The sequence below is a fragment of the Talpa occidentalis genome, unplaced genomic scaffold, assembly GCF_014898055.3.
Source record: "Talpa occidentalis isolate TD23 unplaced genomic scaffold, MPIMG_talOcc4v2.1 talOcc4.3, whole genome shotgun sequence".
Lineage (NCBI taxonomy): Eukaryota > Metazoa > Chordata > Mammalia > Eulipotyphla > Talpidae > Talpa > Talpa occidentalis.
In genome coordinates, this window is record NW_023603184.1 from 42721860 (window position 1) to 42745673 (window position 23814).

At 36.4% G+C, this 23814-nt stretch overlaps 1 protein-coding gene across 2 annotated transcripts in view; it reads right to left on the bottom strand.

Annotated features, from left to right (window-relative positions):
• The window catches only part of NARS2 (asparaginyl-tRNA synthetase 2, mitochondrial), a 135013-nt gene continuing 111199 nt past the window's right edge, over positions 1-23814 (bottom strand). For both annotated transcript variants that reach the window (XM_037523043.2, XM_054699565.1), the window contains exons 12-14: positions 16522-16619; positions 9346-9372; positions 1-7229 (exon numbers count right to left, since the gene is read on the bottom strand). In XM_037523043.2, coding sequence (XP_037378940.1) covers positions 7085-7229; positions 9346-9372; positions 16522-16619 — 270 coding nt within the window. In that variant the 3' untranslated portion in view covers positions 1-7084. The remainder of the gene's footprint in view (positions 7230-9345; positions 9373-16521; positions 16620-23814) is intronic.

Here is a 23814-nt window from a genome sequence, read left to right on the forward strand (position 1 = left end):
TAAGGAGCATTTCCCTTTTGTCTGATGGACATATTTTCTCTTTTTAGATGCCTCAATGATAGCTAATTAATTCAAGAGTTATTTAATGAGTACCCACTGTGTGCCAGATACTCTCCATGACACTGCAGTTACAAATATGAAAGGGTTCTCTCTGTTCTTATGGAGCTGTTGTTGAGGTGGAAAAGATAAAGGAGCAGAGGGGTACTGGTATTTGCATAAGGTTTAGCAGGAGCATAATGAAAGCAGGGAGTCTGGAAGCTCTTGTCCAACCCTTGATATCTTGAAGTACAAGTAATATAAACGCTAACACTATAATATAAATATGCGGAAGTGTATGAAGCCTAGTTGCATTTTTGAGCATCACTATGTTTGAAACAAAGCCCCGGAGCCTCAGACACTGTGATTAGAGTTGTTAATATTTTTGACTCGTGGTGACTAAGAGGTGACAGGCGTGTAGCCTGAGAAAGCCACCCAAGCCCATTCACAGGCATGTGGAGACGAGCAGTACTGACTCAGGGTGCAGGGTAGAGGCTAACTCAAAGGGCAGGACAGGAATCTGCTGAGAACTACTGACCCACTGGGAAAAAAAATCAAGAGCTAAATGACAAACATAAAGGCATGAATATTTCAACATATATTTTTGTGGTTGTTGATGCTAAGTTTTTTGAGAACCATGTACAAAAGCCTTCCAGTACAAGTTAGTAAACTAGATATAAGCCCCACCCCTCAATAAAATTGGCATATATGGTTAGGGAATGGGATGGAGAAAGGAAAGGGAAGCACCTGGATGCCGATATATTACTAGGCATAGGAGAAATCAGATATGTGGTAGAAGAGAGAGGGTGTGAGGAAGAGATAAAGGTGGAGAATGTTGCATGGCTATGTTGCATGGCTTCCAGAGAACAACCATTCTGCAGGCTGGCTTTCTCATCCCTGACAAAGAGGCATAAGAAACAACTCAAGAGTGCAAAGAGAACAATCAAACACAAATCTTCAATGATCAGATTTGTGTAATTGTTACTTATCTTACTGTAAAAATACTAAAACCTCAATGAAGGCTCTTACAATGTAGTGTAGACTCAAACTACCTACGTTACAATCATCCAGGGTGACTGATCAAGAAATGCAAATTGTAAATGTTTCATCCCAGACTCACACAATCAGCTTTTCTAGGGTGGGGCTAGGGTTATCTGAATTTTTAATTAGCTCCCCAGATGGTTCTTATACACAATAAACTTTGACAACAACTGTCCCCGAGACAAAAGAGCTTGTCCTAGTTCTCTCTGCATCTGGAGTACAGCACTGAGCTGGCAAAGTGAGTGCTCAATAAATTTATTGAACTGAACTGAAGACACCAAGGAAATTGTTAAAGAAAAAGCCACGTGATTCCACTGCCCTAAACCAGCTGATTTCATTTTTCTATCTATGCTTCTATGTACCTAGCTTTTATACTGTTACAATCAAACTGCAATAAAAATCTTTTTCAACACATTTGCTTTTATAATAGTCAATGGCTGCAAGATATTTCATTCAACATGTAATACATACCTTAGTTTACACAGATTTCTTTTTTTGTTTTGAGAAAGTTTCCCTCAGACCTTACTGTTCAGTTTACAAAACCATCTTATAGTTCTCAATACTCTGTAGGCCAAGTATAATCCTCATTTTACAGATGCATATACAGACTCAGAGACAAATAACTTGCCCAAGCTTCTGCAACTTGTAAGTACAGCATCAGGCTGACATAGAGCGGTAACTCGTCAGCCATATCCTAACAGCAGAGGAATTAGTTGCCACCTTTTGAGGGGCTGCAAAGAAAATGTGTATATTAGTGGAACTCTTTAGTGAATGAACTGATGTTCTTCAAAAACAGTATGTCCCAAGCTTATTTTTGAATTTCTCAAAAGTGAAGGGGATGGGATTGGCCTAACATTCTGAAGTGGTAATTATTAAGATTCTCTAGCAGTTTATACACAGAGGAAAAGGAACAACTACTATGGCCTCTAAGACAGATAGAAGGGAGCCACTAAAGACTTAAAAACCCTTCTAATATTGATGGTTATTATAGGACACTGGGTAGCAGCTGAATGGAGAGTGGAGAAAACCACTCCTCTACTAAGAGGAAGGCCCTTTTTAAAGACACACTGACTGATGAATAACTGAGTGGGGAGCTGTCCTCAGAGAAGGACAGATTATCTACATGAGTGCTACAGAGATTCTATTCTGGAGACGAGATGGCTGGGGAGAAGAAAATGTGTTGCTTGCTGTGTTTTTAATTTATTGTATTTACATGCTATGGAGGGGCCCCTCTTGTTACTATCAGAGTTCTTACTTAGGCATAGATTTCCCGCTCATTGAGTGGATAGTGTGTAAATTACTAGGAACTTGTGCAATCCAGAGGGTGGTTTATACATCATAAACAGGGGAAGGGATCTCTAAGTGATTTTTCCAATCTAGTTAAACAGCAAACCAGCAGTTCTTGTTGAGCCAGTGGGCAGGCAGAGAAGGTTATAAGTCAGAGTGAGAGTCACAGTTGTAAATGGCCCTGGCTCTGCAAAATATAGTTCTAGCTGTATACATGTATATTTGTAGCATGAAATTTCTTTTGCTAAATGGGTCCAACGAGTTTCTGTTCTTAGAACACCATCTTGCAATATCAAAAGTTAAGCACATTGGGAAGGATATTAATCATTCTTACCAAAGTTCCTTTATCTACCTATGTGCTTTCTAGGTTGATTCTAAAAGTCACTGAAATTTGACTATAATATGACTATAATCTCATGAAACAAATTGAGGCATAATGAACATATTGCTGGGTCCAGGACCCTTTATTTCATTTTCAATGTTTCTCTTTACTAGGATGTCTCTGAGCTCAATCATCACTTTCTTTTGCATTCTTAAGTCACTTCTTCCATGCAAAGAAGGAAATTAGAGGTCAAAGTGTTCATTTTACAAAAGCCCAGAAAACTCTGAGGCTTAAGATGCAAGATTCTTTGACTACTATAAAGGTGTTTGCAGTTTCTCTGGAGGCTGAGAGCAGTGAACTTCATTTTTATAATTTTATTCTCTCTCAATATTAGGAATTCCTAATAACTAATCTTGACAATAAATGAACTAATTTTTCATTAAACCAAATGAATTCAGTACAATAAGATACAAGTAAGAGCCACAATATATTGTGACTTAATAACATTTTTTCATAAACTATAACACATTGTCCAAATGGTAGTCATTAATAACAATTATGAACAGCAAAGATGTAGCAGAAAGTTACTTAAGAGTCATGAGTTATGTTAATTCAATGATCAGCTGCATGAATGACAGCTGAAGAACCACTTTAATATCTGACTTCACAAAGGTCTCCCAGAAGTTGTCACACAGGGAGCTAATAATGGATGTAAATTCACTGGAGTCCAAACCAAACTGCTCATGAGCTAAGTGGGGCTTAGATGATCAGGCTGTCAAGGACCTTGCAATAGCAGAAATGTCTGGAAGGATGATGACCGAAACCTAATAAACTGGCATCATTATGGAAGTCCTACTGAATCATTTCAGCGAGGGTGATTAAGGTTGCTTTCTGCTTTTAGTGCTTTTAATCTTTTAATTTAGAATATAAACTGGGAAGAAGCTATAATCAGATATTACTCCCACCTGTTTTCTTTTTATTATACATACTTTAGATTGCAGACTGAATACAAATATTGATCCAAAGCCAAAAAGCCCCACACATTTCTTACCAATTCAATCCAAGTCAATCTGTCTTTCAACGCTGCATTTTTATGTTCTGCCCTCACCACTTACTAAAATAAATATATGAATAAACAGAATCCAATCCAAATAAGCATCTTTCATCTATAATTATCTGAATCAAGAGATTTAAAGAAGGGTAGAGTAATTCATTTCACCAAATTGCATCTTCAATGCCTGTTCAGTCATGCTTGAATGTCTAGATTCAATTTATAGAAAATATGAATGTGTAACATTGTAGAGGGATGCTTCTGGCAGATCCTGTCTGAAAGGGACAAAAGGTCAAACAGTTCCTTTGCTGTTTTGTGACAGTTAAAGAGTCTCTGGGCTGGGTCAGAGGGTGGAATTATGTCTAGTTCTGGAATGGATCACTCACACAATTAAGTTCTTGTCAGTCAAAAAAAAAAAAAAAAAACAAAAACAGAAAGAAAAAAAAAAAAAGACACACACAGCACAACTTACCCAAGAAAGAGGACAATCGGATGGAAAGTGACCATTTTTCTACACCTACCTCAAAATTTGAAATAAGAATGGGAATTAATGGTGGAAAAAATATTTCTAAATTTTAGAATACACTCTTATTTGCGTAGCTGAGGTTCTATTTTGAGGGGGTGTTTGGAAATCTTGGGAGAACAGATTCTGACTTTCCCTCCACTGGAAATTAGTTACTAAATAAATAATTAACACCTTCAAATCATCTTTGAACTTAAAAATTAAATCCTAGAAGAATATTACAATAGTACAATCCTCAACTATAAATCCATGGTTTTATTCATTATACATAGACTTTTAGAATGATGCTTGTATGTGGAATTTGTATATTCAGAGATCAGCTGACAAGTGGACATTTTAAAGGTCTTTCTTGTTGATGCTACTTGCAAGCAATAGTTTAATTTTGGCATTTTCATCATCTTTGATACCAGTATTTGCTTTTCTTCCATTTTTGGCAAAACATAAGTATTAGAGCCAAAAATGGAAACTATTAGGTTTGTTACAAGTGGGAGGCTGTGACATCAACCAGATACTCATTGTGTGATCGATTGTGAAGGAAATAAGTGAATAAGTATAATAAAGCTTTGAAAATATATTGCTGAAGATTATGATAAAGGTCAGGAGCAGTATATATTTGACTCCTTGTGAAGGACTTTCCTGTATATCACATACACTCTTGTTGCACACATTTCAGTCAATCATTAGTTAAACTTTCAGTGATTTGATTTTACCATACATTTTTGGACATCTAAAAGTTACTCTAAATCAATAGAAAAAGTTACTCATAATCATAGAAGATCAAAATCATAGAAGATCAAGAGACAGAAGAATCCTTAGCGTTCACTACTTGAAATGGTAGTTCTGCAGATGAAATAATGAGGCCACAAAGATGATTTTAGTTCCTGAATGCTCCACAGCTAAATTAATGGTGGTGTTGGAACCAGAATCTAGTTTCTTCAATTCAGTTCTTTACTATTACTGTAAACTTTGATGTCCAGCAATCATGTTAATATTAAAAATCTATCCAGTTCCTCAAGAGTCACTGATTTCTGATAGCTTGGACATTAGTGCCTCCAGTTTTAAAGCCTGTGAATGTTCGTGATTTTTGCTCTATAAAATATAGTATCAAGTAACCCTCAATGCCAAGTCAATATTAACTAGTGTTGCAAATGTTTTCTTTAGTTTACTGATGCTTGTCCTGTTCTTTATATAATTTTATAGCATGTCATATTTTGAAATAATACATTTGATTACTGATTGTTTATCTTCTCTGTATGCAAATTCTGTGATGGCAGCGATCATTTCTATGGTGTTCACTACTGTTTATCCAGCAATAGTACAGTTCTTAGCATAGAGAATAAGTTCAAATAGTATTTGTTGAATAAACAAATGAATTTATCTCTTACGCATCTGATGAAGACAAGTCTTAAACTGTTCTAAACTTGATACCTAAGACCAAGGGATTAATGTTCCAAGGAAATAGATTTTGGCAGAGATTTTTAACTTAGCAAAAGTTACCAATCAGAGATTCAGAAATGGAATGAGTTATGTTATGGTATATTGAGCTCCTTGCCAAGAGGATACCTAGGTATATAAGATCTCTGCATTAGGCAGAAGTTCAACCTTGACAATCTCTCAGTGTTTTCCAATTGTAAGTTACTGTAGTTATTTTCTGCTGTTTGACTTTGAGTTAGGTTAAATAAGTAAATAAAATAAACTTCTAAGGAAATACTAAGAAAGTCATCTAATGAAACTTAAGAGAATTGATGATTTAGGAATGTATGCCCTTTTACAACTATTTGATGCATACAAATTCCACTGAGTAGACAATTTTCTATAATTCCACACATAATGTAACTCAAGTCTCAAAGAATGAAAAATTGTGTGTAGCATTTCAGTTTTAAACACACATATGTGCATGCACATACACAGACACACTTTCATGTAATTATTGTATCAACTCTGAGGAAAATGATGCACAAATTTCTACAGAATTAATGGCCTATTCAAAATCACATGTAAATGCTCACAGAATATATTACTTTTTGACTCCAGAATCACTGAACCTTTAAGAGTAACCATATTTCCATCCTCCTCTTGGATTGAAAATATCTTCCAAATTTCTCTGGAAAAAGGTCAATGGAATTTTGAAATACAAAATTTTTTTCTTTCATAGGTATCAAAAATCTATTTTGATTATTAAAGAAGGTAGAAACATTCAATATAAACTAATTACAACACAGCAGTGAATGATTACATCTCATTAGCATTTGTAACTAAAGATCAAAAATTATAAATACAATTCCTTCAGCTGGTCTGATGAAAGAAGATTTCAGTTCAGATACTAACTTTATTCACTCAATTAAGACCTGAAAAACGAGTATTTTCTTCTGTAATATTTAGAACGCACCAGGAATAAGATGGGCATTTATCATAGGTTAAATGGCAAGGGAAAAAAGAGCCAAATAACATTTTATCTGTAGCTGCTTGTTGTTTCTCAAAGATCACACATGGCAGTGATCTAATGACTAAAGACAAAGTAAATGTACTATCTCATCCTGTGTTAGTGTTTGAAAGGACCTTTGAGACCATCTAGTTCCATTTCTTATTGACATAACAGATTTGAGAGATTCTACTTGCCATAGGAACCTTTACTTGAAGGAAGACATTGTTCCATGAAATGTACTCAATTTTTAAAGAAAATCATGATCACTTCCATTTTTCATATGTTGTACCTTATGGTATGACCATTCCATATTTGCATTTCTAAAAATCAAGCATGCATTTTCCTATATGTTCATTCATACCTCTGGCATGGGGTGATTTTCTTAAACCAGTCTTCCAGCTATAAAAGACATGAATGGGTAAATCTTGGAAAAGGGATAACATCTTTGATATTGTCAATTCCCAAGATACACTGCAGATAGCGTTCAAATCCCATCCCAAAACCTCCATGTGGCACAGATCCAAATCGGCGGAGGTCCAGATACCTGATTTTGGAAAAAAAAGAATCATCACCTATAAATGCTGTATGAGATCAGACATGATGATATCATTTTTTAATGTTTCAAACATATTTTGTAATCATTTGTTATCATCTACATCATTGTGCTATACCAGACAGATGAGGAAACAGAGAAGTTAAAGTGATCTATCCAAGGTTGCCCAGACAAACAGCAGCAAATCCTATCATGCAATCATGAACTTGGGTCACCTGATCCCTTTCTCTTTATTTATGTATTCATACATAATGAATGTATGAATGTATTCATACATAATTCATACACAAAGAATGTAAAACATTCTTTGCTTCAGAAGGCTACAGAAAAATTTTCTAATATCTTTACCAGTTTTCTTGAAAATATAGTCTTCTTCTAGTTCTTAGTGTGTTAATAATAATGCTCTTTTTGTTACCAAAATCATACTGCTCAATAAACAGAGAAAAGTGAAGATTCTTGCCTGATACACACACACACACACACACACACACACACACACACACACACACACACTCTCCAAAAAGATATCACCTATTAGAGACAGGGACTGTGTCTTATTCAACATTTTATTTCTAGTACTTGCAGTAAAATAGGTGCTTTACATGAAGATATTTGAAGGCACAGAAATATACTCATGAATGCTATTTGAAGGCACAGAAATATACTCATGAATGCTGGAGCGAACTTCCAGTTCTCTGTTGCATGCCTAGTAGAAGATGTCCAGAGTCATTTTCTGAAAGGCTAGCAAGCCTCAGAAGCCCATCCCTATATATTCTAATTCCACTTAAGACCCCAGGGCTAGAAAATGTAATAGTTAAGATACACCAACTTGGGATAAAATAATTTTTAAGATAGGAAGCCGAGGAGAAAGACTCTATATGTATTTTTTTGTGGGTGTCCATTTCTGGAGAATTCTTAAGCTGTATAACATTGACTGACACAAATTTATAGCTTCTTAAATGATTTGTTAAACCAATTCTAAAATAAAATTTAAGTGCCTTTGTTGGTAGTCATTTGGTCCTGCAAGGATAAAGGCAATCATCTATTTACCCACTATTATAATAATGGCTAACTGTATGATATTGTAACCAGTTAAGTATTTGTATTTTCTAAAAGAAAAGATGAATTGCAAGCAGATGAATTACACCCAAGTGAGAGATCAATATAATTGGAGTATCTAATATAAAACTTCAGATTAGTTAGAACTATCAGGGATAATGGAAGTAACACAGTGTTGAGTAATTGAAATGCTTGCAGCTTAATTGGGGGCAGGGCATACTTTGATTTAATGAGAAAAATGAGATGAAGGGCATATCAAGCCACCTGCCACAAACACCTGCTGGATCTGAGCTGAGTGCCGGAAGTCCAGCAATAGTTTTAGATGGCTCTAAATTTCTCATGCACTGATGTCAAAACATTGGCATAAATGTCTGGTAACTGAATTCAGCAGAAGGATTCAGTCTGTAGCCTTTTTCTTATCTTTGCTTTGAAAAATGGAAAAATCTTCAGAGAAACAAGCTTTCTAATGAATATGTATTTGACCGTTGTTAAACTGATTCTAGGGAAGGCAGATTATAAAAGAGATTGTACAAATTTTGTAGAACTAGTTTCAGGTTTTAGAGAAACGGGAAGTGAGTAAATTCTTAGACACCTGGTGTGGCTCTTCACTATGTAGGGGAACACTTGGAAGATCACAGACTTGACAATTTCTAAGTTTTCAACTACCTTTAGAATATTATGACTGCCATATAAAATGAGGCATACTCAAATAATAAATCTTTATGGTCAGAGATCTTTACTTGGGAAAGAATAGTATTGACATGATAAAGACCAGAAAAGGCCTAAATTTACTTAACCAATAATTAAAATTTATATTAGCTAGTTTTTATACACTATCAATATAATCTTATAGATGGAAAGACACCCGAGGTAGGATGCATAGACTTGCTCAATCAGAATCAATAGTAAAACTCAGAATAAAGGAAAGGGTAGAGAAATGAGCACTTACTTAACTTCTACTCTATGTAGGTACTTTACCTATATTGTTTCATTTCATCCTCACAATAACTCTGTGAACTCTAAGAATCATTAAGGGCCTCAGACTTACCACTGGTATATTTCCGTTAGTCCTAATCTGTAAAAGAAAAATAGTAAATTTCCTTCAGAGAATAGCATTAAAATAAATATACTAATAACTAACATTTATTCTGGGTGGTATGTAAAACATTCTTTATAAACAAACACACACTGAATCCTATGCTTTCAAGTAACATGCTATCTAGTTGAAGAGCTGAACTTTTACTACATAATAAGAAAGGTAAGTTAACCAATAATCCAAGGGATAATCAAATAAATGGTATATTCCAGAGTCCAAAAGAAGGGGTTCCTATAACACCAGCTTACTGTCCTGTGACATTAGAAATGCTCTATTATTACTACTTAAGGTTGTCAGGAGGCAGACACAGGCAAGGGACACAAACACAGCTTACGTTCTCTAACATTAAAATGATTCAGAGATATAGCAGAAAGACACAGGGTCATAAGAAGCTATTATAAAAGTCTCTGTGCAAACAAATTGGAAAACCTAGAAGAAATGGACAAATTCTTAGACTCCTATAACCTTCCAAGACTGAACCAGCATGAAATAGACAGCCTAAACTGTCCAATCACAAATGATGGAATTGAAACAGTAATAAAAAGTCTCCCCAAGGACAAAAGCCCAGGAGCAGATGGCTTCACCAGCAAATTCTACCAAATCTATAAAGAAGATCTAATGCGTATCTTATATACACTCTTCAAAAAAAAAAAATATTGAAGATGGTGAAAATCTCCCCAGTACATTCTACATTACCCTGATCCCCAAACCAAAGACAGTACAGAAAAAGAAAATTATAGACCACTATCTCTGATGAATGTAGAATGCAAAAATTCTCAACAAAATCCTACCAAACTGAATACAGAAACATATCAAGACAGTCAAGTAGGCATGATCAAGTAGGCTTTATCCTAAGGATGTGAGGGCTGATTCAACACACATAAATCAACCAATGTAATCCATCAGATCAACAAAAAGGAAGAAAAAAATCAGATGATCATCTCAATAAATGCCAAAAAAAAAATCAGACAAGATTAGACCCATTTTATGATTAAAAACCCTCCAAAAAAGGGGGAATAAATGGAACCTTTCTAAATATTATAAAAGCCATATATATATATGACAACCCTGCAACCAATAATCATCATATTCAATGTTGAAAAGCTGAAAGCATTTTCACTAAGATCGGGAACAAGACAGAGATGTCCACTATCACCACTGTTATTCAGCATAGCCCTGGAAGTCCTAGCTGAAGCAACTAGGCAAGAAAAATACATAAAAGGAATCCAAATTGGAAAAGAAGTGAAACTGTCACTATTTGCAGATGACATGCCAATATACTTAGTGAAACTAAAAGAGTCTATAAAAAAAAACTTCCAGAAATAATAAATGAACATAATAAGGTGGCAGGACGCAAAAATCAATACACAAATGAATGGCATTTCTATATGCGAACAAAATATCAGAGGAAAGGGAAAAAAGGAATATAGTTCCATTTATAATCACAGCAAAAAGAATAAAATATCTATAAATAAACCTAATGAAGGAGGTGAAGGACTTACATAGTGAAAATTATGAAATTCTAGTAAAGGAACTAAAAGAAGACACAAAGAAAAGGGAAGTTATCCCCCGCTCATGGGTAGGAAGAATTAACATCATTAAAATGTCCATATTAGGGCCTCCCCAGTGGCGCAGGGGTTGAGAGCTGGGCTGCGAAGCTGCCCGCAACCTCTGCAGCACCGGTTCTATCCCCAGACTCTGGCGAGGGTCCCACATGGCGCAACAAACCTCTCCTGCTGCTCCCGCTGCTCCCCTCAGCAGTGTATTTCGTCAGTCTGCCTGTTCTGTTCTCCACTCTGGACTGGTGAATCCTCTCACCCTCCCACGCTTCTGACTATACCCAGTGCTTGTATAAATAAATAAATAAATCTTTAAAAAAAAAGTTTAAAAAAAAAATGTCCATATTACCCAAGCAATTTACAGAACAAATGCAGTAACTATCAAAACCAAAGATTTTTTTTAAAGGAAATAGAACAAGCAATGACCAAATTTATATAGCGCCACAAAAGGCCCTGGATAGTTACAATAATCTTGAGAGAAAGGAAGAAAAATGGAGACATCATGCTTCCTGATTTCAAACAATATTACACAGCAACAGGAATCAAAATGGTATGGTATTGGAACGAAAACAGATATTCAGAATTTCAGTGAAACAGAATTGAAAATCTAGAGATAAGTCCAAATGAATATGGACAACTAATTTTTGACAAAGGAATTAAACCATACAGTGGAGAAAAGATAGCCTTTTAACAAATGGTGCTGGACAAACAATCAATCTGAAGAAGAAGAAATCAAGGAAACCATCCCTTTTATAATTGAAACAAAAAAAATCAAATACTTGGGAATAAACCTATCAAAAAAGGTGAAAGGCCTATACAAAGAAAATTATAAAACACTGTTAAAAGAAAGAGAAGGGCCTCCCCTGGTGGCGCAGCGGTTGAGCGCTGGGTTGCGAAGCTGCCTGCACCTCTGCAGCGCCGATTCGATTCCCGGCGACAGTCCCACATGGCGCGCAGACCTCTCCTGCCGCCCGCTGCTCCCCTCAGCAGTGTACTTCATCAGTCTGCCTGTTCTGCTCCTCGCTCTGGCTCTGGTGAATTCTCTCACCCTCCCACGCTTCTGACTGTACTCAGTGCTTGTATAAATAAATAATCTTAAAAAAAAAAAAAAGAAGACACAAAGAAATGCAAGACATCCCCTGCTCATGGATCTCAAGAATTAACATTATTAAAATGTCCATCCTACCAAAAGCAATATACAGATTCAATGCTATTCCAATAAAAATCTCAATGACATTCTTCAAAGAAATAGAACAAATACTGATGAAATTCATATGGAACCACAAAAAAACCACAAATATCCAAAGCCTTACTAATGAAAACAAAGGAGAAAAGGGGTATCATACTTCCAAACTTCAAGCTATACTACCAAGCCATAATAATTAAAACAGTTTGGTATTGGAACAAAATCAGACACACAAGCCAATGGAACTGAACAGAGAGCCCAGAAATAAAACCACACTTATATGGACAACTGATCTTTGACAAAGGAGCAGAGAATATGCAATAGAACATGGGCAGTTTGTTCAATAAATGGTGCTGGGAAAACTGGGCCACCACATGCAAAAAAATGAAACTAGACCACTACCTTTCACCATGCACAAAAATCAACTCAAAATGGAGAAAAGAACTGGACATAAGACCTGAAATCATAAAATATATAGAAGAAAATAGAGGTAAAACACTACAAAACATACATCACAATAACATCTTTAAAGATTCATCACCCAAAGCAAAGAAAGTCAAGGAAAAGATAAACACCTGGAATTACATCAAACTGAAAAGCTTCTGCACAGCAAAAGAGACATTAACCAAAACAGAGAGACACCAACTGATTGAGAAAAAATCTTTGCACTCCAGTCAACTGATAAGGGACTGATTACAAAGATATACAAAGAACTCACAACTCAACAAAAACAAAATAAACAATCTAGTCAAGAAATGGGCAGAAGAACTTAAAAGACATTTCTCCAAAATGTAAATGCACATGGCCAACAGGCAGACGAAAAAATGCTCATCCATTATAATCAGGAAATGCAAATTAAAACCACACTGAGATACCACCTTACACCAATAAGAATGGCACATATCAAAAAAACCAGCAACAAGAAATGTTGGCAGAATGTGGTGAAAAAAGAACTCTCCTACATTGCTGGTGGGAGTGCAAACTGGTCTAACCACTATGAAAAGCTCTCTGGAGGTTCCTCAGTCTACTAAAAATGGAGCTATCATATGACCCAGCAATGCCACTCCTAGGGATCTACCCAAAGGACACAAAAACATTGATGCAAAAGAACACCTGTACCCCTATGTTTATTGCAGCACTATTTACAATAGGTAAAACCTGGAAAAAAACCCAAATTCCCAAAAATAGATGACTGGATCAGGAAGATGTGGTACATACACACAATGGAATATTACTCAGCAATCAAAAAAAGATAAACTCATGCCATTCACAGCAACGTGAATGGAGCTAGAAGGAATTATGCTCAGTGAAATAAGCCAGAAGGAAAAAGAAAAATATCAGATTGTTTCACTTATATAGGGGAACCAAATAAGACATCAGTGTAAAAAATATGGTAACAGTACAAAACACAGCAAAACAAAAACAGACAATTATAAATCCGAGACATCCTGCAGGGGAGGAGGAGGGAGAGGGATCAGAGGGAGGGAGGAGGAGCACAGGGGACTGAGGTGATGGTGCACGGGTGCACTGGTGAAGGAAACTATGGGGACTACACCTGAGGGGGTGGGGGGAAGCAAATATTGTTTAAAAATGAACAATGATGTAAAAAATAAAAAATATATATATAAAATAAAATATATATAAAAAATAAGATTAGATATCTAAATCTTGAAAAAAAATAAACGGTGCTGGAAATATGGATAGCCATGTGCAAAAAAATAAAGCAAGACCCCTATTTAAACACCATGCGTGAAGATTCACTCAAAATGGATTAAAGATTTGGATGTAATAACGAAACCATGAAGTACCCGAAAGAAAATGTAGGGGACACACTATAGGACACCTACCACAAAGATGTATTTGGGAATACAACCCCAGCAGCAAGGGAAACAAAAGCAAAAATAAACAAGTGGTACTATATCAAACTTAAAATCTTTTGTACCTCAAAAGAAACCATCACAAAAACAAATGACACCTACAGAATGGGAAAAAATATTTGTATATCAGATACCTGACAAAGGGTTAATCTCTATAACGTACAAAGTACTTACATAGTCCATCAAGAAAGAAACAAATGACCCAATTAAAAAATGGACAAAGGACCTTAATAGACCCTTCTCTAAGGAAGACATTAGGGTGGCCTATAGGCATATGAAAAAATGTTCCTCCTCACTTATAAGAGAAATGCAAACTAAAACCATGCTGAGATACTACCCCACCCCTGTGAGAATGGCCACATATAAAAAAAAGTTAGTGAGGTTGCGGTGAAAAAGGAATTCTCATTCATTGGGAATACAAACTGTTATAGACCCTGTGGTATGAAGCTGTCTCAAGAAAATAAAAATAGAAATCCTATTTGACCCACTAATAATGCTATTAGGTGTTTATACAAATAATATGAAAAACTTAACATGAAAAGATCTATCTACACCTATGTACATAGCAGCACTATTTACAATTGCCAAATCATGGAACCAACCCAAGTACCCCTCAACAGGTGAATGGATAGAGAAACCATGGAACTTATATTCAATGGAATATCATGCAGCTGTGAAAAAAGATGAAGTGGTGGCATTTAGCATAAAATTGATGGACCTTGAGATGATTATGTTGAGTCAAATTAGCCTAAAAGCAAAAGACAGATAGCAGATAATTTCACTCATCTGCGGAATATAAATACCTCCCTCCCCCCCAAAAAAATTATACACAAATCATAGAAGAAATAAAATTTGAACTCAGCAAAATAGAAGATCATGATTACCAGAGGGAGTAGGGGAAAGGGTATAGAGGATGGAGTACAGAAGCAGATGGGGTATGGGCATGGATGGTTTGGTGGAGGCAATTAAAAAAAAAAAGAACTTAAAATTTTTTTAAAAACCAAAAGAGATTCTAAGGCTGCCTTCATTATATGACTTCCAATTTGCTTTAGCCAATGTGAGAAACATTAATAAAATTTTAAACTCATTAGTTCTCATCAAAACTAATTTCAACCTTTCAAAAAAATGTTTGGAACTACAGTGTATCTGAGGTGACTATGAAAAACTCAAATATGTAAAAAAAATAAAACATGAACAGAAATCACAGACAGATCACTGAGACAGGGGAACACATATATCCATTTCATGAGGAGAGACAAATTTGGATATTATTAAATATTAGGTAAACATTTAATGTTATGAGGAAAGATTTCCTGACGGAAGGAAGCAAGCAAAGAAAACAGACCAATTAATCTTTCAACAGATGAGTTTCTTGCCATGTGTGATTTTTATTGTGCTTAAAAAAAAAAAGTCAGAGAATCTTCAAATTCTTTCCATTTAAGGAGTTTGACCTTCAAGTCCATGATTTTCCCAGGACTTTCTAATACTATAGTAATAGTAAGAAGCTAGGAGGCTAACTGATAAAGAGTCCTCCCTGAACTTATTTATCCTTTTTCTTCTGGATGCTCACCAAAGACAGCAGTTAATCCAAATGATTTGGATTAACAAAACCAAGTTACCCAGAGATTTACGGGTTGGGATCTTGGAAAAGCATCAACTTTTGAAGCATTTCTCCTTAGGAAAAGAAGGCCTTACAAATGGGCTAATTTAATAGGACATTTTTAAACAATTATGGCTTTTCCAGGTTACTATGAAACCCAGTATTATCTGGAAAGAAGGATTAAGCCTTCAACATGGGAAAGTCTTTTGCCTGGCAGAGTAAAGTGGAAACCATGTAAACAGGTTTGTATCCCTGGTTAGTTTGGGAAGTTATTGTAGCTTGTTGACAGATTGTGTATATACATACAGGAGTGGCAGTTCAATTAGAAACATGAGTCCCTGCTTCTTATTTATTAATTTGTTTCCTGGGTCTCAAACAGTGAGTCTACATAGTTATTCAAATAGCTAAATCAAGACCCTTACATAGCAGGAGGAAGGGAAAACTGCTTGCTAAATGCTAACTTAGTGGGTATTTTTAGTATCTTTCTTTTTCCATTTTCATTCTTTCTTGGGGTCAGAGTCTGTGTTTATGTCCCTGTGAGGACATAAAGACATTATTTATTTAAAGTAAATAAAAAAAGATCACAGAGAAGGGAAACGTGAAGGACAATCGTTAAGAGATAAATCTCCCTTCTTTTATCACTAACTTCAAAAAACCATTTCTAAAGCTATTTCAAATAGTAAGTGGCAAATATCATTGTGGCCTTTTTTCATATAACAGTTCCAGTCTTTAACAAAGGGAAGCTGGAAAGGTTAAGTGACAACTTGCTAAAGGTCACATAGAACCTGAGATCCAGGTCTGTCAGATGCTGAGGTCCATGCACAGTTTCCTGTTACTTTGTCATGACTGCGTTTGAGTACCTCATCCCAATTTCTGAATTTTATTTCTTTTAGGTCTGTCCCATACCTTGCCAGTCGCTGCTCTAAGAAATGGTACCGTTCTTCTCTAAGGCTTCCTCCAAAGAGTTCTCCAACTCCAGGAACCAGAAGATCAACAGCAGCAACCTAAAAAAGAAAACAAATTATAAAAATATCTTCAGGTGATTCTACAATTGTCACTTCTCAAGCATGGGGAACTTTTAACATTTTGACAAGTGGTTGTTTAACTGATTACCAGAATCTTACATATATTATCTGTTCAACATTGCTGTTTCAATATCAAATATTTATTATAATCTGTAGAATATGTGCTACACAAATTGCAGGTGGATAGTTTCCCCTCCCCTCTTGTACCAGTTACGCAGTGTACTTAACAAAAACGTGTTTTCTTCACAAATATCATATGTTAATTATAATGTGGAAAATATTAAAATTATTATCACCTCTCATGCAGAAGCAATTATATTTTGGCATGTTTTCTTTCAGGTGATTTTTCTTATATATCTAAACAGTATGGTAGAGATCAAATTACATATAAAATTTACCATTCTAAATAATCTAACATTACATAATTAGTTTTTTTCTATGTCAGTAAAAATACTTCATATACTTAATGTTTTAATAGCTGCATAGTTTAGAAGTACATTATTTATAAGTATCACATATAAGTATCACATATAAGTAATACTTATATTATTTATAAGTATTATTTAACTGCTTTCCTTTTGTTGAACATTTAGTTGTGTGGCTTTTTCCTTCTTATAAATAATGTGGCAGTGAAAATTCCTCCTTGAGAGCTCACACGACTCAACAAAAACAAAGTAAACAATCCAGTCAAAATATGGGCAGAAGATCTAAAAAGACACTTTTCCAAAGAGGAAATGCAAATGGCCAATAGGTAAATGAAAAAATGTTCAACATCACTTACAATCAGGGAAATGCAAATCAAACCCACAATGAGATACTATCCTCACATCTTCCTAGGAACAATAGGAAGTAGGTAGTCCAGTTAAGGCTGGTGCCTAGTGGCCTGTGATGAGAGCTCAGGCAATTCTGTTGGGCTTTATGCTTCCTCTATTATCTCTATAATGGAGTTAATAAGCATCAAATAAAAATTCCAGTTTTTGCTTGATCTTGTTGCTAACAAAACTAAAACAAGAGAAAACCTTTTGGGGGTCTTGGCACTTTTTGCAGGTCTTAAATTATGTTAATTTTGGACCTTGGTGTTTTTTTTTTTTTTTTAATAGAGGCATTTTTTATTTATTTGTTTGTTTGTTTGTTTTGTTTATACAAGCACTGGGTACAGTCAGAAGCGCGGGAGGGTGAGAGAATTCACCAGAGCCAGAGCAGGGAGCAGAGCAGGCAGAAGGACTGAAGTACACTGCTGAGGGGGCAGCGGGCGGCAGGAGAGGTCTGCGCGCCATGTGGGACCCTCCTCCGGTGGCCGGGGAGCAGCCGGGGATCGAACCGGCGCCCCAGAGGCCGCGGGCAGCTTCTCAACCCAACGCTCAACCGCTGCGACACCGGGGAGGCCCGGTGGTTTTTTTTTTAAATGCTGTTTTTAGAGGACTATAGAAGACTCATGTATATCTTTTACTACAAACCTCCTTTATGTTAATATTTGAGTTCACTAGAGAATTCAGTGTGCAGCCACATTGGTTTTACACCTTTCTGTCTGTTTTTTGTTTATCTGGAATATTTGCAACTGTACAACTATAGTTGTGGAACTGGAAGCTCTTGAATCTGTTGAGTTACCTTCAAAATCTTATGCCATAAACAATACCTATATTTTCCCCCAGGCATTCTTTCAAACCTGTTTTCCCAATAACCACAGTTAATAATTTCAACTGTTTCCACATTGGCTACAACATGGTCGTTGCTGTGTTAGTCAGGTAAGGCTACGCTGTAGTCATAAACAACCCAGAAGCTTACTACAGGGTGTCCCAATCTCAGTATTAATGACATTTCTGGCCAGGTAATACTTAAGTTTTGAGGGCTTAGCCTTTGCACTATAGGATAGTTTCAGCAGCATATCAGGCCTCTACTCCCTAGATGCCAGCTGTATTCCCCTAGTTGTGAAAATTAAAATTGTCACCAACATTTTTATGTTAAATGACATTGCTGAATGTCTCCTCGGGGGGGGGGGGGAGGGACAAATGAAACCTAACTTGGAACCACTGTCTTATAACAGAGAATTGGCTTCATTGAATTTGTGTTGCATGTCGATACTGATTTAAAGCTGATGAAAAAGATTTTTCTAATCTTGTGGCAGATGGAAAAAGAAAAAGCATGGATGACTATGTACATTTGTCCAGAAGTAATATATCTAAGTTATGTCTTCTCATATTTCTTTTTTTAAAAAAATATTTATTTATGCATACAAGAACTGGGGTACAGGCCAGAGGTGTGGGGGGTGAGAGGATTCACCAGAGACAGAGTGGGGAACAGAACAGACAGACTGACTGAAATACACTGCTGAGGGGAGCAGCGGGTGAGTCAGGAAAGGTCTGCTGCTCCATGTGAGTCACCTCCCTGGCCAGAGATCGAACTAGTGCCGCAATGGCTGCGGATAGCTTCTCAGGTTGTGTCTTAACCCCTTGCGCCACCAGGGAGGCCCCTGTCTTCTCATATTTCTTTGGCCAATGGAAGTTACAAGACTAAGCTCATGTCAATGAGGCATGAATGTATAATAATACCCCCTGAGGAAGGAGTGCCAAGTTATTTCTGTGCAATAAGCCAGTTAACAATGCTCCTCACATCCTGAACTCTTACACCTCCACTCTCCCAACCAACTTTTCATTGTTAATCAGAATTAAGACCAGAATAGTCAGGGGTAAAAAAGAGACAAAAATAGCAGACAAACTATAAATTAGAGACATACAGCAAGGGAGAGGGAGGAAGAAGGATCAAAACAGGAGGGAAAAGTACAAGAGACTATGGTGACAGTTCATGGGTGACTTAGTGGTGGGATTTTTATGAGGATTACACCTGAAAGGGAAATCAAACATTGTACAAAATGAACAACGTAAAAAATATATATAAATATATTTTTTAAAAAAGAATTAAGGGCCTCCCCAGTGGCGCAGGTGGTTGAGCGCCGCACTGTGAAGCTGTCCGCAGCCTCTGCAGTGCGGGTTCGATCCTGGTCAGCCGGTGAGAATCCCACATGGCGCGATAGACCTCTCCTCACTCGCCCGCTGCTCCCCTCAGCAGTACATTTCATCAGTCTGCCTGTTCTGTTCCCCACTCTGTCTCGGGTGGATCCTCTCACCCTCCTGCGCATCTGGTCTGTACCCTGGCTCTTGTATAAAAATAAATAAATCTTAAAAAAAAAAAGAATTAAGGTCTAAAATAGTAGTTTCCCTGTTTTCTTCCTCTGTGTACTGGAGAGGAACTTATTAACAGGAAAGAAATTACCAATCAAAATAGTCAATTTTCATTAATAAAAGTTTTAGAAGACATCTGGATAAAGTTCCCTATCACTATTTTTTTTTTTTACAATATTTCCTTAGTATATTCTTATTTTTCTTGACCTTGACATTTTTATTATTTTTTTAATAATAAATTTTATTTTTATATTCCCCATACAATTGCAATCCCCCATTCTGACCCCAATCCCTCCCCTCCCGCCCCTCACCCCCCAAAAAGTGTCTCTGGTTCATAGTTTTTTGTTGATTTTGATTTTCGCTTTCTTATAGTTATTCATTTTTCTGGTCCCTTATTTAAGTTTTCTAGATTCCTGCTATGAGTGAGACCATCCGGTATTTTTCTTTTTCTTCTTGGCTTATTTCGCTGAGCATGATCCCTTCCAGCGCCATCCATGTTGCTGCAAATTGCATGTGTTTATCTTTTTTGAATGCTGAGTAATATTCCATGGTGTATATGTACCACATCTTCTTAATCCAGTCATCTATTTTTGGGCATTTGGGCTGTTTCCAAAGCTTAGCTATTGTAAATAGTGCTGCTATAAACATAGGGGTGCAGGTGTTCTTTGGAATTGATGTTTCTGTGTCCTTTGGGTAAATACCTAGGAGTGGAATTGCTGGATCATATGGAAGCTCTATGTTTAGTAGGTCCAGAAATCTCCACACAGCTCTCCATAGTGGTTGGACCAGTTTGCACTCCCACCAACAGTGCAGAAGAGTTCCTTTTTCTCCACACCCTCACCAACACTTGTTGTTGCTAGTTTTTTTAATATGTGCCATTCTCACTGGTGTAAGATGGTATCTCATGGTAGTTTTGATTTGCATTTCCCTGATTACAAGTGATGTTGAACATTTTTTCATATGCCTGTTGGCCATTTGCATTTCCTCTTCAGAGAAGTTTCTTTTTAGCTCTTCTGCCCATTTTTTGACGGGATTATTTTCTTTGTTGTTGTTGAGTCTCATCAGCTCTTTGCAGATTTTTGTGATTATTGTAATTCTGTGATATATGTGCAGAAGAAACACGTATATTAGCTATGTACTGGCTTTGTCTGGATGGTCTGAAAATTTACACTCTCAGTGAATTTCTGTCTCTTTTTTTAAGTAGAGAATAAATTTGCTCCCCACTTAAGAGATTTGTACCTTTTGAGTAAGGGATTCGTTTACAATGCCTCATAAATGTTCCATGACTAAATGGTACTCTTTTTCTTATCAAGGAAAGAATTTGTCTGCTGTGAAGAAAGGCTCACAAAGGACTTGTTTCTCTTTTCTTCTTCCACAAACTGTCTTTTCTTTCCTTTTACTTTAGGTTTAGTTTCTCTTCAACCATATCAGATTTTATACTTCCTGGTTTTTTAAAAATAACGATATTCTCTAGTCTGTCGAGAGATTTGGTACACTTTCTGAGAAGCTCTAACAATAAAATATTAACCATAAATTAAGACTTTCATATTTACAAACTTAACAGAGCTGTACTTTCCTCTGACATGATACAAAAATTACTGCATTTTCTAAAGGTCACTAGAAAAACCCCTCAACTTCCTTATCTTTTAGTTAGGGTTGAGATTCAGGGTAGGAATCTCCTATCTTGTGTCTCCCCCTGGTAACTACTAGGCTAATTATTACATAAACTGCCTATTTTCCCACGGCTCTAGTGGAGATAAAAGACACATACAAATATAATACAAACTATGACACAAGTGTGCACAAAATGCAAAATATGAAATGAATCACCCACACTTTTAAAGAAGTAGTGACAAAAACTTGGTTGTGTGCTTTCTAACTGATGTGTGATGAAGGAAGAGCATGCAAGTTGCGCAGAACATTAGTTGGTAACTATGACTTGCTTGTATGGGCTGGCAGGTTTGCAGTGTGTGGGAGTCTGAGGCTGGCTTAAAAAGCCCAGGGTTAAGAAATCCTGCCCCTTATCAGGGAGAGTGAGAATTCGCTGGCTACACAATGAAACACCCTCATAATTCAAAGTTGACCAAATCTGATCACTTTTGTACCTGAATGCTCCTACGAATCTTTGGGAGACTTCCAAGTAAGTGGGAGGACTTTAGTTCTGCTGTTCTTTCCTGTTCCTACACAGGTAACAATGAAGGCTACAAATTTTACTACGTTCTTTGCTAACTTCACTTGTTTATAACAATATGTATTTCACTCTGGGCACATCTTGTAGACCAGAATGTTGCCTGGACTATCTTCCTACAACGTGTATAAGTTTTGATTTTGCCCAAGTCACACAGCTGCAGAGGCATACCGTCTAGAAATAGTTTGTGCTGGTATTCTAGCTGAACAAACGCTGGACTCTATTTATGACACTCCCTTTTGACTCTAACCCTTTGATTCCAAACAATGTACTGAAAATAAAGCTAAGACTTTGAATTAAAAAACAGTTAGGCTAGATAGGAACAAGGCCTTTAATACATTTTCTATGCTAACTTCAAAGAGAGTTTAATGTCCCTGTGCTATCTCTCCCCTATCTATCTCAGTGTTTTTAAATATTGATGAAAAACATAAATTGAATGCCTCCCAATTTGGTTTCTCACAGGCTGCTACAAACAGTGAAGCAACATTATACACTATCAAAAGAAGAGAAATGTTCCACAAACCATAGGAAACATGTTTGTGGTTTCAGCCTCTCTGAGCCTTTGCTCTAACTGCTGACACAGATGGCAGTCTGTGTGCTGAAAACAACAAGGTGCCACTAGGAAAGAGGGCCTTCCAGATGTGACATTGTGAAGGTGCAGATGGGCTACGGTAGCTGTGGCTGGGCTTTGGCTCGTCTGGGAACATTTGAGATGGACTGAAATGTATACTTTCAACTCTGACATAAAGTCCCAGGATTATCAATAGTCCTAAATATGGGGAAAATTGGCAATACTCTTTATCACTATTTCTGTTAGCCTGAAGCTCAAGCTATTTTGATACAGGTCAGTTAATAAGCGCTAATCCATGGAAATCCATATAACACCCTTGATTGAGTATTCTGCCTTCTAAGATGCCTTGCCAAAGATGTAATTTATTAAATATACACTATTGCTTAAATTTTTCTGATTTGCTAAGTAATATTGATACAATTTTTAAATTAGAACATTATCTGATGCTATTGGTATCTCATCATGGACCGCTGAGCAGTCAATTTTTCCTCATCACACAGGGCTGGAATGAATGGATATTCCCCATGGAGCCATTTTCATAGCCAAATAATTTGTCACCAGCCTTTTGGGGATTTACTCAGGGGCTCAGGGACATATGACATATGCATGTTTGCTTAGATCCATTTTATTGAGGTCCATGATCTGCTCCCTTCAAATTATCAAATGTGTTTGTTCATTATTCTTTGATACCAAATGAGGATAAATTTACAAAATCTTAGAGCTGGTTGAGTACCTAAGCAGTCATATAACTAATTCTCTGATTTTATGGGGGTAAAATTAAGGCTAAGCATTTGGAAAGATTTGCCTAATATCATATAGTTAACTAGTATGAGCATTGGATTTCAAATCCAGCACCACTAATTTCTTAATCCAGCATACTTTAAACTATACCACAGTGCATTACCTTCATTTTTCTCATTTTCTTTTTTTTTTCTTGGAAGGGATGTGGTTGAGGGAGAGGGGGAGGGAAGAAAAGAAACTATAACTATAAAAAGATACCATTTTAGGGCAGGGATGGGGAAAAAACAGATACCATTTTACTATTTATTACCTCTGGTCAAATGTTATAAATGTAAGTTAATCATTTTCCTGCCCTTTTCTTTTGATTTCTTACAGAGGCACATGTGAAACCAACACTTTCATTTTTCAGATGACACCCACTGCAGAAACTCTTGCAATTCTACCTGCAACCTCTGATCACGGCCCTTTTAGAAGTAACACAAGATTTAGTTATCT